Genomic DNA, 12,696 nt, shown 5'->3' with positions numbered 1-12,696 from the left:
GAGCCCCTTGTCTCACTGTGCAGGAGTGAAAAAGAAGCATGTGGTCAGATTCAGGCATCTCTCCCAAGTGAGCAGTTCTAGGACTCCCATCTCTGTCCCTAGCAAGGGCAGCTCCCAGGGTAGAAGGGCAGAGGCTGCGTTGCTGGTGGAAGGCACCCAAGTGGATGAGAGGGTTTAGTGAAAGGGGAATAATGATACCTCCCAAGCTCTGTGTGCATTGTGTGTGTGCGCTCTGTGAACAAAGCGTGGGCAGGGCTTGGTCTTCTGCAGCAATTCCGTCTTTAATCCTGTGTGTCTCCGCTGCGTTCTGGGACAGCAAGTGCCACCTCGCCGAGATTTCGTTCTAGCAGCATGCTGCTGCCTCTAACCCACCTCCCTCCTCAGTCCCGTCCCCTGGCCTGCTGCACATTGCTGGAGTTCTCTCTTTTTGCATCTCTCTCTTTCTTTTTGTTTTTGGTAGAATGAGTGAAAGAGACATACAAAGTTTGAGCAAATGGGTATTGGTGCTCACTCTCTGCCTTATCACGCTATGGGGAAGATTGACACTGGCCTCATCACATCACAGAAGCCATTCAGGTAGGGCGAGTTGTATATCTTATTTCATTCATAACACCCCTGCATGCTAACCCAAGTCTACAGCATCTGAGTGTCTTGAATGGGGGGGTTCCAATGAGTGGTTTGGGGATGGGACAAAGTGATTATTTACAGTCTTACTGGCTTCATTCTTGGCTATGAAGTTGCCATTGCTTTATTAACCCAGCTTGCCACCAGACCCCGTCAACTGCACTGCAGCACCTTGGTAGTGCTCAGCCAGGATGCAATAGAGTTGCAAAGTTTGCAGATGATACTGAACTGCTCAAGATAGTTAAGACCAAAGCAGACTGTGAAGAACTTCAAAAAGATCTCACAGAACTAAGTGATTGGGCAACAAAATGGCAAATGAAATTTCATGTGGATAAATGTAAAATAACGCACATTGGAAAAAATAACCCCAACTATACGTACAATATGATGGGGGCTAATTTAGCTACAACTAATCAGGAGAAAGATCTTGGTGTCATCGTGGGTAGTTCTGTGAAGAAGTCCACGCAGTGTGCAGCGGCAGTCAAAAAAGCAAACGGGATGTTAGGAATCATTAAAAAAGGGGTAGAGAATAAGACGGAGAATATCTTATTGCCCTCATATAAATCCATGGTATGCCCACATCTTGAATACTGCGTACAGATGTGGTCTCCTCATCTCAAAAAAGATATGCTGGCATTAGAAAAGGTTCAGAGAAGGGCAACTAAAATGATTAGGGGTTTGGAACGGGTCCCATATGAGGAGAGATTAAAGAGGCTAGGACTTTTCAGCTTGGAAAAGAGGAGACTAAGGGGGGATATGATAGAGGTCTATAAAATCATGCGTGGTGTGGAGAAAGTGAATAAGGAAAAAATATTTACTTGTTCCCATAATATAAGAACAAGGCGCCACCAAATGAAATTAATGGGCAGCAGATGTAAAACAAATAAAAGGAAGTTCTTCTTCACTCAGCGCACAGTCAACCTGTGGAACTCCTTGCCTGAGGAGGTTGTGAAGGCTAGGACAATAATGGGGTTTAAAAGAGAACTAGATAAATTCATGGAGGTTAAGTCCATTAATGGCTATTAGCTAGGATGGGTAAGGAATGGTGTCCCTAGTGTCTGTTTGTCAGAGGGTGGAGATGGATGGCAGGAGAGAGATCACTAGATCATTACCTGTTAGGTTCACTTCCTCTGGGGCACCTGGCATTGGCCACTCTCGGCAGACAGGATACTGGGCTGGATGGACCTTTGGTCTGACCCAGTATGGCCATTCTTACGATCTTAGATAATCAGGGGCTGAGGACAAAGTCCTGTCACTGGGCTCAGGAAGAGACTGGCTGAAACCATGCTAGCGGGAGTAATGTCCTGCCCAACACAAGGGTTGGGCTCAGTGAATCGAGAGCCTCATGGACTCACTGCAGTAACATGGGGCTTCCTCATAGCCCCCTGCAGAAGCCAATAAAAATAGGTCAGTGGGATGTGTGTGTTCTCTCCAATAGAGGAGACACCGTAGGTAAGGCTGTGTTGGGATTTTCACGTACAGCAGGGACTGCAGCTCTTTGTGTGGATAGGGTTGTGTAGCCTCAGAAAACTTACGGCACTTCGCCTTAGACACTCGACTTTTCTGAGCAGTTTGCCAGTAAATGTGTTAACTGGGCTCTGAGTTGTAATTATTTTAAAACGGGCCCTTTCGGAATTATTGTTTGGTGAGTCTAACCATTTTTTGGCTCTGAATGTTTGGATTTGAAAACTGGTTCACTTCTTGACTATAGCAAAATCTAAGGCATCTATGTTTCAAGTCTATTAATGTGTTAATTTTTGATTGCTGAATACTGTTAGTCATAACCATTTCTATCTAGGTCAGAGTGATTGTCATGAAGTACATTTGTCATCAGATAGACACTCTAGACTTTAAGCTTTCATTAAAGATATAAAATGTTATCCCTCCGGTTGTGAAGGTAATCTTAAAATATGAACGGAGCGTGGACTGATGTAGAACTCAAATCACATGGCAGTATACCTCGCTCTGACATGTTGTGATTTCCTTATACATCATATCCTGAGTATACCTACGAACCATCCCCTATCTGTGAACCTCAATATCATCTCTGTGTGTATCCGAATGTTAAGAGTATGTATTGTGTATGACTGATCAGAATTTTTTGAGGGTCTGGGCCAAAGCGACTGCATGGGAGAGTCAGTAATGTAATGGTGGGGCTCTGTAGCGGGATGGCAAAGGACTAATGCTTGGAGACTGGTGCTGGGTTAGGTGAAAATGCTGCCCTCATGGCTTCCTTGCTCTCTAGTGTTTGCGTTGCTGGGCGGAAATACACTGCCACAGCCATAAGTTTACGTTCGCACAGATTTTTGGGTGGGTCTGTCTAATTACACACACATCAGAATCCAGCAGACACAGATGTGTCCCACTTCCTACGCCATCTCCGAAGCAAGTGGTTTGGAGTGCTGGGCAGAGGAAACACAGACCGTTACAACTTCACAGGATTCCGGGTTGAGTTTGCATCGTTGGCACGATCCCTGATTGCCCCAGCTAGAGCTGAGTGGCTGCTCACTGCAGATCCACAGCCATCATGGTGTACAGCCTGGACAGCACCTCTTCAGCCTGGTACAGGGGCCTGAACCCTGTTACTTTGTTGCGTGGTGTCTCTCTTACAGTGTAGGAATTACAGAGAGAGGGAGATCAAGGAAATGAATAATAAGCAACTGTCTGGGGAGAGGGAACGTAGGCAGCCACAGCTCCAATCTCAGCTGAGCCTGTCTGGGGAACCTGGAGATGCTGGGCTGTAAATGCAGTTTGTTCATTCTGCCCTGCAGTTTATTTTCCGTGTCTCCTTTGAAAGGAAACCCCTTGAGTGGTTTGGATCAACTGGTTTGGCAGGGGGGAAGCCTGACTTGACTCTGAGCAATCAAACTCGCCCTGGAAATTTTAAGATTCAGCTAATGTGTCCCACTTGGTCTCCCTTGTCTTCATGTTTGTTCCCCCTGTTCTTCTCCATTCTGCCACAGACTTCAGGCTTTTTAACTGGCAGCCCATCGTGGTTCCAGAAAATGAGAGGCTTCTTTTTCTCCTGCCCGTGCTGCTCTGTGCCAGTCAGCCCAGCCTTCCCCTGCACCCAGCTGCCAGCATAAAACTTCAGACCAGTTTTGAGCTGCATTATATTCTGTGATATGCACAACTGCCTCAGTGTGAGCCAAGAAAGGAGCGATGGTCACAAAGTAAAGAGATCCAGAATAGGGGCTTATAACTGAAATCCAGACAGAACCATTAACCCTGGCTAGAGATGGTACTGTGGCTGGAGACCAGACACTGTAATACGATCTGTGTTTGGGAGAGACGATATTTAAGGATTAAACTGAATATGCTCTTGCATGACCCTACACCTAACCCTTTCCCCATTTCTGACATTTTCCCTGACAGTTAAAACAGTTCTAATCCCGTAATCCCCATCCTTAAAACCAACATGTCTCCCAATGTGACTGTCTCAACCAGCTAGTCAGCACTTACCTGCTTTACTCACTTTGTAACGTATAACAGGTGCATATGATGATAAACTTCCATAATCATCTCTGGAATTATCTTTAGCAAGAGCTCAGGGCTTCCCAGGATATCTACTTGAGTGATGTCCCAGATGTGATCTTTGATTGTTGGTTGTGAAGTCTGAAACTGAAAATGCAGCCCTGGCTAGGGAAATATTCCTATCAGACATACTTTGGCTGGAGCTTGCTGGATTTGCAGGATTTGCAGTGTTTGCAGATGTGTTTATTCAGTTAGATAAATCCATAGAGGTTTTAATTTTAACATAATGCTCTGTTTGTTATCACTGCACATCCCCAGTGTTAATCTGGACGGAGACTGACAGATAGACCACGGGTAGCAAACCTTCACTTCTGTCCAAATCACATACCACAGAGTTGAAAGTCATGACATGTCTTGAGATCCAGACATGAGCAGCTGGAGTGATCAGGAACATGCTAGCAGATACTTTAAACAGGTCTTTGTTCCTTCCAAGAGGATAAGAGAATATACAACCCGGGGACAATGGCGCACACACTGGTGCCTAAAATTAGGTGCCTATATTCCAGTTTAGGCATTGAAATAAGTGGTCCCATTTTCAAAGGTGTGGTGAGCACCCCAGCTACTCCAAAAAAAGTCGTCTAGAACTGCCAGGGTGTGAAAATCAGGCCTGAAATGAATAAACCACAGACTCGAAACAGAGCAAATTCTTAGCTCTATTTGTGTGGTGTGACTTAAATCCAGATTCTACACTGCTTTGTACATATGTTTGTGAAGAAACATGCTATGTGTTCATGTCTGTGATGTGCGTGTGTGTACATCTGTGTATTTTTGTGTATGGATATGTTACACCCAGGTAAAGAGCTATCCGTAATGGGCTAAATCTTGAAGTTCTTACTCAGGCAGAATTCCAAATGCGGACAGAGGGAATGCAATCTGGCTAACGACTGAGCTAGAACTATTGGGTTTGGCCCAATCTGTGTCTCTCTATAAATTTCTTTCCGTACTCCCTGATTTTCATGATATTGAAAGAAGTTCTCACTTTTGGTGCGTGATTCTCATTTCTTCCGGGTGTGGCTTGAGTCTCCTTCAGCTTGTACAATGAGTTTCAATCTGCTGATGGGTTTTCTTCTCCAGCTGCCTCCCCCTGGTTCATTTGGGGAGGCAGTTAACAGGGGTTATATTTTGTGCCAAATTTTCTAAAGGTCGGGCTCCCAATTGTGGGTGCAGTTTGACCCTGAAAATCTGCCCTCACATTTTTGCATCTGGAATTGAACTGCAGAGGCAGAAATGGGCACTTGCGTCGCTAACACCTGTTTGTGGGAGCAGATCAGGGCGTTAGAGGCACAAGTGATTTGCCCACACGATTCATGTGCAGTTGCAAATTCTATAAAGGAGAGATTGGGACCCCCCCCACCATCAGAATGTTGGCTTAAAAACCATGTGACTTTTTTTTAAAGTAAGATGTGCCTGCGTTCTGTTTATTTGTCTTCTGTTTTTTGAAACTTTAGGGGTCATATTCTCCAGCTTTTCTCTGCAACCAGGAGAGCTAGAAACTCACTGTTTCTTTAAATGAAAGCTGAGATCCTTGTGTAATAACATAACTCTAGGAGCCAAGGCTTTGAGAAAAGCACCAATTACTGTGAGACTCGCGATAGCTGGCAACACGGTGAGCAAACAGGAAACTCAGCATCTCCTAGAGACCTCAGCCAAGATCAGGGCCTCCTTGTGCTGGGTGCTGTACAGACACAAACTGAGAGACAGTCCTGGGGCCACAGAGCTTGCGGGCTATGTGCCTTGCCCAGGGTATCATAGTAGATCAGCGATGAAATGGAACTCCTAGCCCCATGCCCTATTCACCAGGCCACACTACTTCTTAGCAAGGGGAAGACTGGAATAAAACCCTCAGTAATGTCCCCATACACACACACAGAAGAGCTCGAAGTCATCACTAAATGTAGGATCGTGGATGGATTGCCATGATCGGCCAGGTTTTGGAGGTATTCTAAACCACAGCAGTGGTGGTTTGTGATGTCAACTGCCATGGGTTGGAATGAATACCATAGTCCTCCAGCCTCTTGGATTTGCAGTCTCTCCTCCCACCCCCACTTCAGATTTTCAGATTAGCCTGTGCAAATTCAAGAAAACAATGAATTTTAAACATCTGGCTTTTGAAAGATGATCTAATCACTAACATCCACCTAGCGCACGGAGAATGCTAACCTGTCAGGATCTAGCACCGCTTCCTTGATTACGAGGTTGGATTTAAATAGCCACATAAATCAAGTGCTAAAATTAAGACATTTCTAAATGGAATAGGGAAGCACTTTGGTGAAGAATGGCTCACCGGGAAATTAATCCCCTGCACAGGTTGGTGGCCTCTAATTGGCAAGCTGGGTTTGTTGGTCCATATAATGCTCTTAGTAAGACGTTATTATCGGCATTGCCAGATTGAAGTTGTTAGCGCTGATCATCAGAGCGCCATCCTCATGTGGATACAAGCTCATTGTTGAACGCCTGCGTGGGCAAGCATGTGTAGTCACCTGAGACCTTTGTGTGTGGGTAGTCCCCAGCTTTGTGGTTAACTTGCTGAAAGAATTACTAGTGGGTGTGTCATCGTGTGGACTGACAGCAGCAGCTTGATATTTTCGGTTTTTATGTTGCTGATCCGTTGCCTCTTGCCTAGGGAAATGGTGCGTGTCCCAGCACTTGAACGCATTACATCGAGATTGGATGTCTCTCTGAAAGACCTGCGCTAGCTCATCCAAGTAATAGACATGATGCAGGAATCACTGGGTGAGGCTCTCTAGCCTGTGCTATGCAGGAGGTCAGACTAGACAATCGTAATGATCTCGTCTGGCCTTCAGCTCTGTGACTCTCTTTATCCTGGTGCCTGGTACCCTGGCTGATTACTTGTTTCAGAAGCCTGATGGTGGGTAGTTGTTGCTGGATGGAAGTGGTAAGGCATCCGCCTGGATAGGAACCCTGGATTCTAGGCTGCCGATTTAATTAGTTGCATCACTGCACTCCCATTAAACATCAAACAGACCCCTATAATTCAGGAGCTTCAGCTGAGCAGGAAACATCACAGTTTTCAGCTGGAAAACTGCTTCAGATAGGACAGGAGCAAAAGGATCGAGTGTCATTTGGAAAGGCTGGCATGCAGAGCCCTGCCTGATGGGACAAGTACACCCTGCTAGCGACCTAGGAGAAAAGGAATAGAAACAATTCTCTTTGCTGATGAAACTTGCACCTCTTCCAAGTCCTTCCATTCCCGGCGTTGTAGAAATCCACGCCTGTGTGTGTTTGCACAGCTGTGTGTGGATGAACTACAAAACCAGGTTCTCCGGTGCCCTGCACCTGGCGCAGTCATTGGCACCAGGTGCACAGCAGGGGTGAAGTGCTTCCATTCTGGTTTAGTAGCTTTTCACACCCAGTTGCACGGGTGCAAATGACAACCCAAGGGGCAGGACAATGGAGAGTCAGGCCCTGGCATACGGCAAAGGGAAGGATCTAGTAGGTCATCTTATCCATCTCCCTGCCAGTGCAGGATCATTCCTCACTGGACATTTGGAAGAAATTTGCAAATCTGTTTACGGGATTTTGATGCCAAATTCCTATTTAACATTAATGGGAATTGTCTGTCCTAATCATTAACTATAGTAATACTAACACCTAGCCCTTATGTCACAGTTTTCATCAGTGGATCTCAAAGTGCTTTACAAAGAAAGGTATCATTTTACACATGGGGAAACTGAGGCACCAGGAGGGAAGTGACTTGACCAAAGTCACCCAGCAGGTTAATGGCAGAGGGAGGGGACTAGAATTCAAGTCTCCCAAACCCCAGTCCAGTGCGTTATCCACTAGGCCACACTGTCTCCCATTACGTGGCTTTGAGAATCTCAGCCTTAATAGCATTATGAGTAGGAGGCACTCAGTATTTCTGTGCAGATTTCTCTCTGTACAAATGCAGACTAATTAATCCTCGCAACACTTCATGTATGTCCGTGCGTTTGTTTTTCTGTGTTGAGAGAGTCTGTATGTGCACATTTTGTGGGAGTGAACGCGTTTGCCTTTGCGTGTGTGACTTTAGCAAAGGAAACACAGTGTGCTCTGTTGTCTTGCTATGATAGAGAAGTAAAAAGGTTTGCTGGGGGAGATTACACCACACAGGTGGTTACGCATCCCGCACCAAGCTACTGCTGGTAATACTGAGATCCTTAAAGTGATTATCCTTTGCATTGTGGTAACACCTCGAAAGACCACCAGAGACCAGCTCCCCATTGTACAAGTGCTGTAGAAATGCAGATAAAGAGAGATGAATTTTAACTGGACAGGCCAGACAAAGGGAGAATGTGGGCACAGAGAAGGGAAGTGACTTGCCCAAGGTCACCCAGCCCCATGCTGGGAACAGGACCCCGGCTTCCTGATGCTTACTCCACTGCCCTGGCCATTAGACCATGTTGCCTCCCAAAGGAGTGTTTGGGCAATGAAGGGCTTACCTGAGCAGCCCTATGTGGGCTTTGGTTTCCTAGCGAGGGCCCTCAGTATGGAGACTGAACCCATGTGCTGTGGGTTGGGGCTTGTGTGCGCTCCATGGTGGTTCAGAGCAGCTCTTCAGAGCTGGTTGTGGGCAGGCTCCGATGCATTTCAGCCACACGGGAGGAGGGAGCCCACCCAGGAATAGTCTTGTTCTCAGCTTCTCTTCACTTTGCAGCACTCCTCACCTGTAAATGGAGTGATATGTACATCAAATGAGCTGGGAAGAGGCTGCATCTCTCCGGGGCTAGACAACTTGTGCCATTTCAGGTGATGCTGTACAAACCACGTTCGGCTGCTCACTTAATGGTCAACCGGACTAGGACACCGCTTTTGTTTTCTTTTTACATGCAGGTTTCCAAAGCCGGGTGCATTTACAGTGCCTTTATGCTTCTAGGAGATACGGTTTGTTGAAAGGGCTCCGGGGGGAAGTAACAGTGAGGTTGGAATGAAAGGCATGCAAGCAGCCAGGAAATGGTCATGGGCTCTCTGAGGGTTTCCCACCTTTCCCACAGGATCCGATCTGCATTTTCAGACAGAACCAATAGGAGGTTTCCCACAGTTCAGCAGAAAAAAGAAGCACCTGCCGGCCAGCTCAGAGACCCCCTATGTCTCTGACTGCTCTTGTTCCCAAACTCAGGCCTCTTTCTGCACAGCTGAATGACATCAAAGGGGGACCAAGTGTGGAGCTGATCAGTGGAGCAGTGTGCAAGCAACAGCTGCCTCCACCTGGATAACCCGTAACTTGCTTTAATCCCTCCAAAGCTGTCAGTCGCCGTCCAGCATCTGCCCCGACGAGCTGCTGTTCATTGAGCTGAAATCCTGGAATGAGGGAACGGCAAAGTCATGTGTTCCAATCCTGTGAATCAAAATATTTGATGCCAAATGATTCATTTGCATAGAGTAAAAAAAGCCCAGATGTCTCCCTAGTCATATGCTGGGAATTGGCTGGTTCAGAGCTTTGTCCTCCTACAATACCCAGACCATGTTGCCCATGGTTAGCAGAAGGCAAACCTGGTCCAGATGAAATAAGAACTGCTCCAAATCTCGCCCCCAAGCCCCTTGCTGAAAGGGAACTTAAATCACTTGCACTTTTGGAGGTTTGAAAAAGTTGTTACTTGTTGCAGTCCTGCCATGTTTCCTCATCTCTTGTTAGCTCTTATTTTTGCCTGTGCTGGGACGAAGGCGAAGCCTAAGGGAAAGATGTTTGTTTGTGGTATTTCCAGCCAGGCTGAAGCCAAACAGCAGGACCCAGATCCGGCCCACAGCTGAACAGAGGGTGGGCAGCAGCTTGCCTGGCTTTCCTGCTCACGCTCTGACAGCAGGTAACACGTGATACAGACGGCACTCGAGCAGCAAGTTAGCCGCTGCCTGAAAAATACGGAAGCCCAGTTGGGTCGTCTGGGATAATTGGTGGCCCCTAAACAGATTCACAGAAGCGTCTCTGCTGCCCTGCTAAAGTCAGAGCTGGACTTGTGCCCAGAAAGACAGAGTGCTGGCAGAGGCAGCCTGTTATTTACATCAGACACAAAGATTTTATTTAATTTCCATCCAGTTCTCTAGCACCCCCTCACAACACACACACACCCCACCATCTCCACTCAGATCCTCCCTTCCCCAGATGGCGATGGTTCAAACCCCAACCTGCAGACAGTGCGGGCAGGTTTGTACACCTCACTGTGAGGTCTGGGCAGGCTGCATGCGATTTCCCCATGGACAGCAGGAGAGGAGCGGGGCTGCCTGAGTCTGGAGAGGAACAGTAATGAGCTGTTACAAGGGCAGCTAACCCACAGGGCTGCCTAACGTCTCCAGCAGACTGTGCCGGGTGCAGCTACACCCCCCGGGCTGGTGTTATGAGACTGCAGAGGGAAAGGCTACCCAGCACTTTCTGCATCACCTGCAGTTTTATTGGGAGCAATTACATCTGGGCAGCTAATGCTGTGCGTCTGCCCCAGGGAGGTGGATAGCCTGGGCCCAGAGGGCCCGATCTACGCAGGGCAAATCTCCAACTCCAGTCTATCCCAGGACAGGGGAGCTGGTGGCGAGAGGCCACACCATCACACAAGAGCCTTCCCCAGCTTGAGAGCAGGAGGCCAGGCCGCAGTGGAAACCCGCGCTGCCATCAGCGCTGTCCTGCACGGCGCTTTCGCAGCCAGCCAAGTGCAGCCTGCTGGGTTCGTGCCGTGGGGCGCACACACATGGACGGCAGGGGTGGGGGCTGTGGGCAGAGCCTCCGGGGCTAGCGCCAACGGGCCGGTCTCTAGGGATGCCGTGTTGATTCCCTGGCAACACCTGCCTTTCTTGTGCAGATTAGCCGTCCAGGGCCTGAATTCTGGAGCAGCACAAAGCCTGCGTGTGACTCTGGCTCCATGCGGCAGCAGGCGAGGGGCACAGTTACCATATGCTGGGCAGCAACCACGTGCTCTGTGCGCCGTGCTGTGTCCTGGGGCACAGACACAGAGCTAGCTGCCTGAGGCCATTACCATCAGGTGCTCACCGCCGACTGGCTCCGCGGGAGTGTTCATGCCATTCAGATGACGCACTGGGCTGCTCCGTTGCTCTGCTGAGAATTATGGCTGGAAGGTGCCCGCCTGCTGTCAGGACAGGGGCTGACTTGTTTGACAAGCAGGTGTTGCCAGTTAGGCCTCAGGCGACCGCAGAACATCATGGCTGAGGGCAGCTGGTAGCACTGTCCGGGAGCTGGGCAGGAGGCACGGGCTCACCAACAGCCTCTCCAGGCTGGGCTGGGTTTTATCCTTGCCCCATGGGGCCCAGGGCATCTGGATCGATGCCCACGCACGACTGCATGCTGACGTCTAGACACTGGCCATAGACAGGTGCTCTAGGAATGACAGTGGGGAAGTTTCTTGGCCTGTGGTCTACAGGGGATCAGATCTCCGGGGTCCCCCCCGGCCTTGGAATCTAGGAACCTCTGAGAAGCTGCTGGCTGACCAGAGGCTGGATTTTTACCAGTCCCCCAAATGAGGCACTCGTCTCTTCCTTCTGAGCACAGGCAATGTCTGTGAGAGGTTTCAGCGGCACACGCGCAGACCCCAGCCAGGTGCCTCTGCAGTGCAACTCATGGCTGTGGCTCCAAAAGGCAGGCCTCTAATCAATGTGCTGTAGCTCTCCGTAGGAGTAGGTACAAAGGCTCAGTGATAAACACATGGGCATGTCGGATGTCACCACCCAGCAGAGGACGGTGGGGCATACACATAAGAGCGTGGGTTGAGTGAGGGCTGGGCATTAGAGGAATGGATTAGGCATCCTGATGCCTGGGTTCTGTTTCCAGAGCTGCACCTGGGCTGGCTCCTGCCTACACTGAAGTCATGCCTCCAGCAGCAGCATGTGGTAATTTGCCTCCCTTCCCACAGGTGTTGGCCTCCTGTGCAGAGAGCTCTGAGCTGCAGCTCACCTGGGATTCATTCCAGAGCGCCGGTGCGGGGAGGGGGCGGCGGGGAAATGATCGGGTCTGATCAGGCCACAGAGATAACTGCACTGGAAGCATAGCCAAGCTGGTGACTGCTGCAGAAAGCGGCAGGGGCCTGCTCTCTCCCAGTCCTTCATGCTGAGGATGGCCCTGTTTGCTCCTCTCCTTGCTTAGTCCCGGCATTACTCCCCCATGGCTTTAGGCTGCGTCCTCTCCTCTCCTCATCGCTGCTGTGTGCTATGGACCTGGTACAGCCTCATGCAGCAGCATGCATCAAACTGTAGTGTGTCATAGCTGCAGGAGCAGCCCCATTGGGACCGGGACAGGAATGGATCTTCCTTCTCCCTTGCACCAACTCTATGCTGCGAGTTTGGCTGTCGTGAGAGCAGAGGGACAAGGAATCGGAGACTCAAAGCTGCAAAAAATGTCCGTGGGATGAAGAGCAAATGGGAATGAAAATGAGGGGAGGTCTCCAGCAGGCTGTGGGGAAGGGAGGACACAGGAATGATGGACACATTAGAACTGGAGTGACATCCCCATGAGGGCTCCGCCCAGCAAGGCACTTCAGCGTGGATTAGCACATGTAAAGTTAGTGGGGCAGACTAGGACCCTGCTGTCTCTCCAAGCACTGC

General features: G+C 49.0%; 1 protein-coding gene across 4 annotated transcripts in view; it reads left to right on the top strand.

The window, feature by feature from the left end:
• TAFA3 (TAFA chemokine like family member 3) overlaps positions 1 to 12,696 on the top strand; it is a 107,304-nt gene that overhangs the window by 31,965 nt on the left and 62,643 nt on the right. For all 4 annotated transcript variants that reach the window (XM_075121852.1, XM_075121850.1, XM_075121851.1 and 1 more), the window contains one exon: positions 461 to 576. In XM_075121852.1, coding sequence (XP_074977953.1) covers positions 461 to 576 — 116 coding nt within the window. The remainder of the gene's footprint in view (positions 1 to 460; positions 577 to 12,696) is intronic.

Source organism: Caretta caretta, chromosome 21, assembly GCF_965140235.1.
Source record: "Caretta caretta isolate rCarCar2 chromosome 21, rCarCar1.hap1, whole genome shotgun sequence".
Classification (NCBI taxonomy): domain Eukaryota; kingdom Metazoa; phylum Chordata; order Testudines; family Cheloniidae; genus Caretta; species Caretta caretta.
The sequence above is the reverse complement of the archived record's forward strand: the minus strand, read 5'-3'. Positions and strand labels throughout refer to the sequence as shown.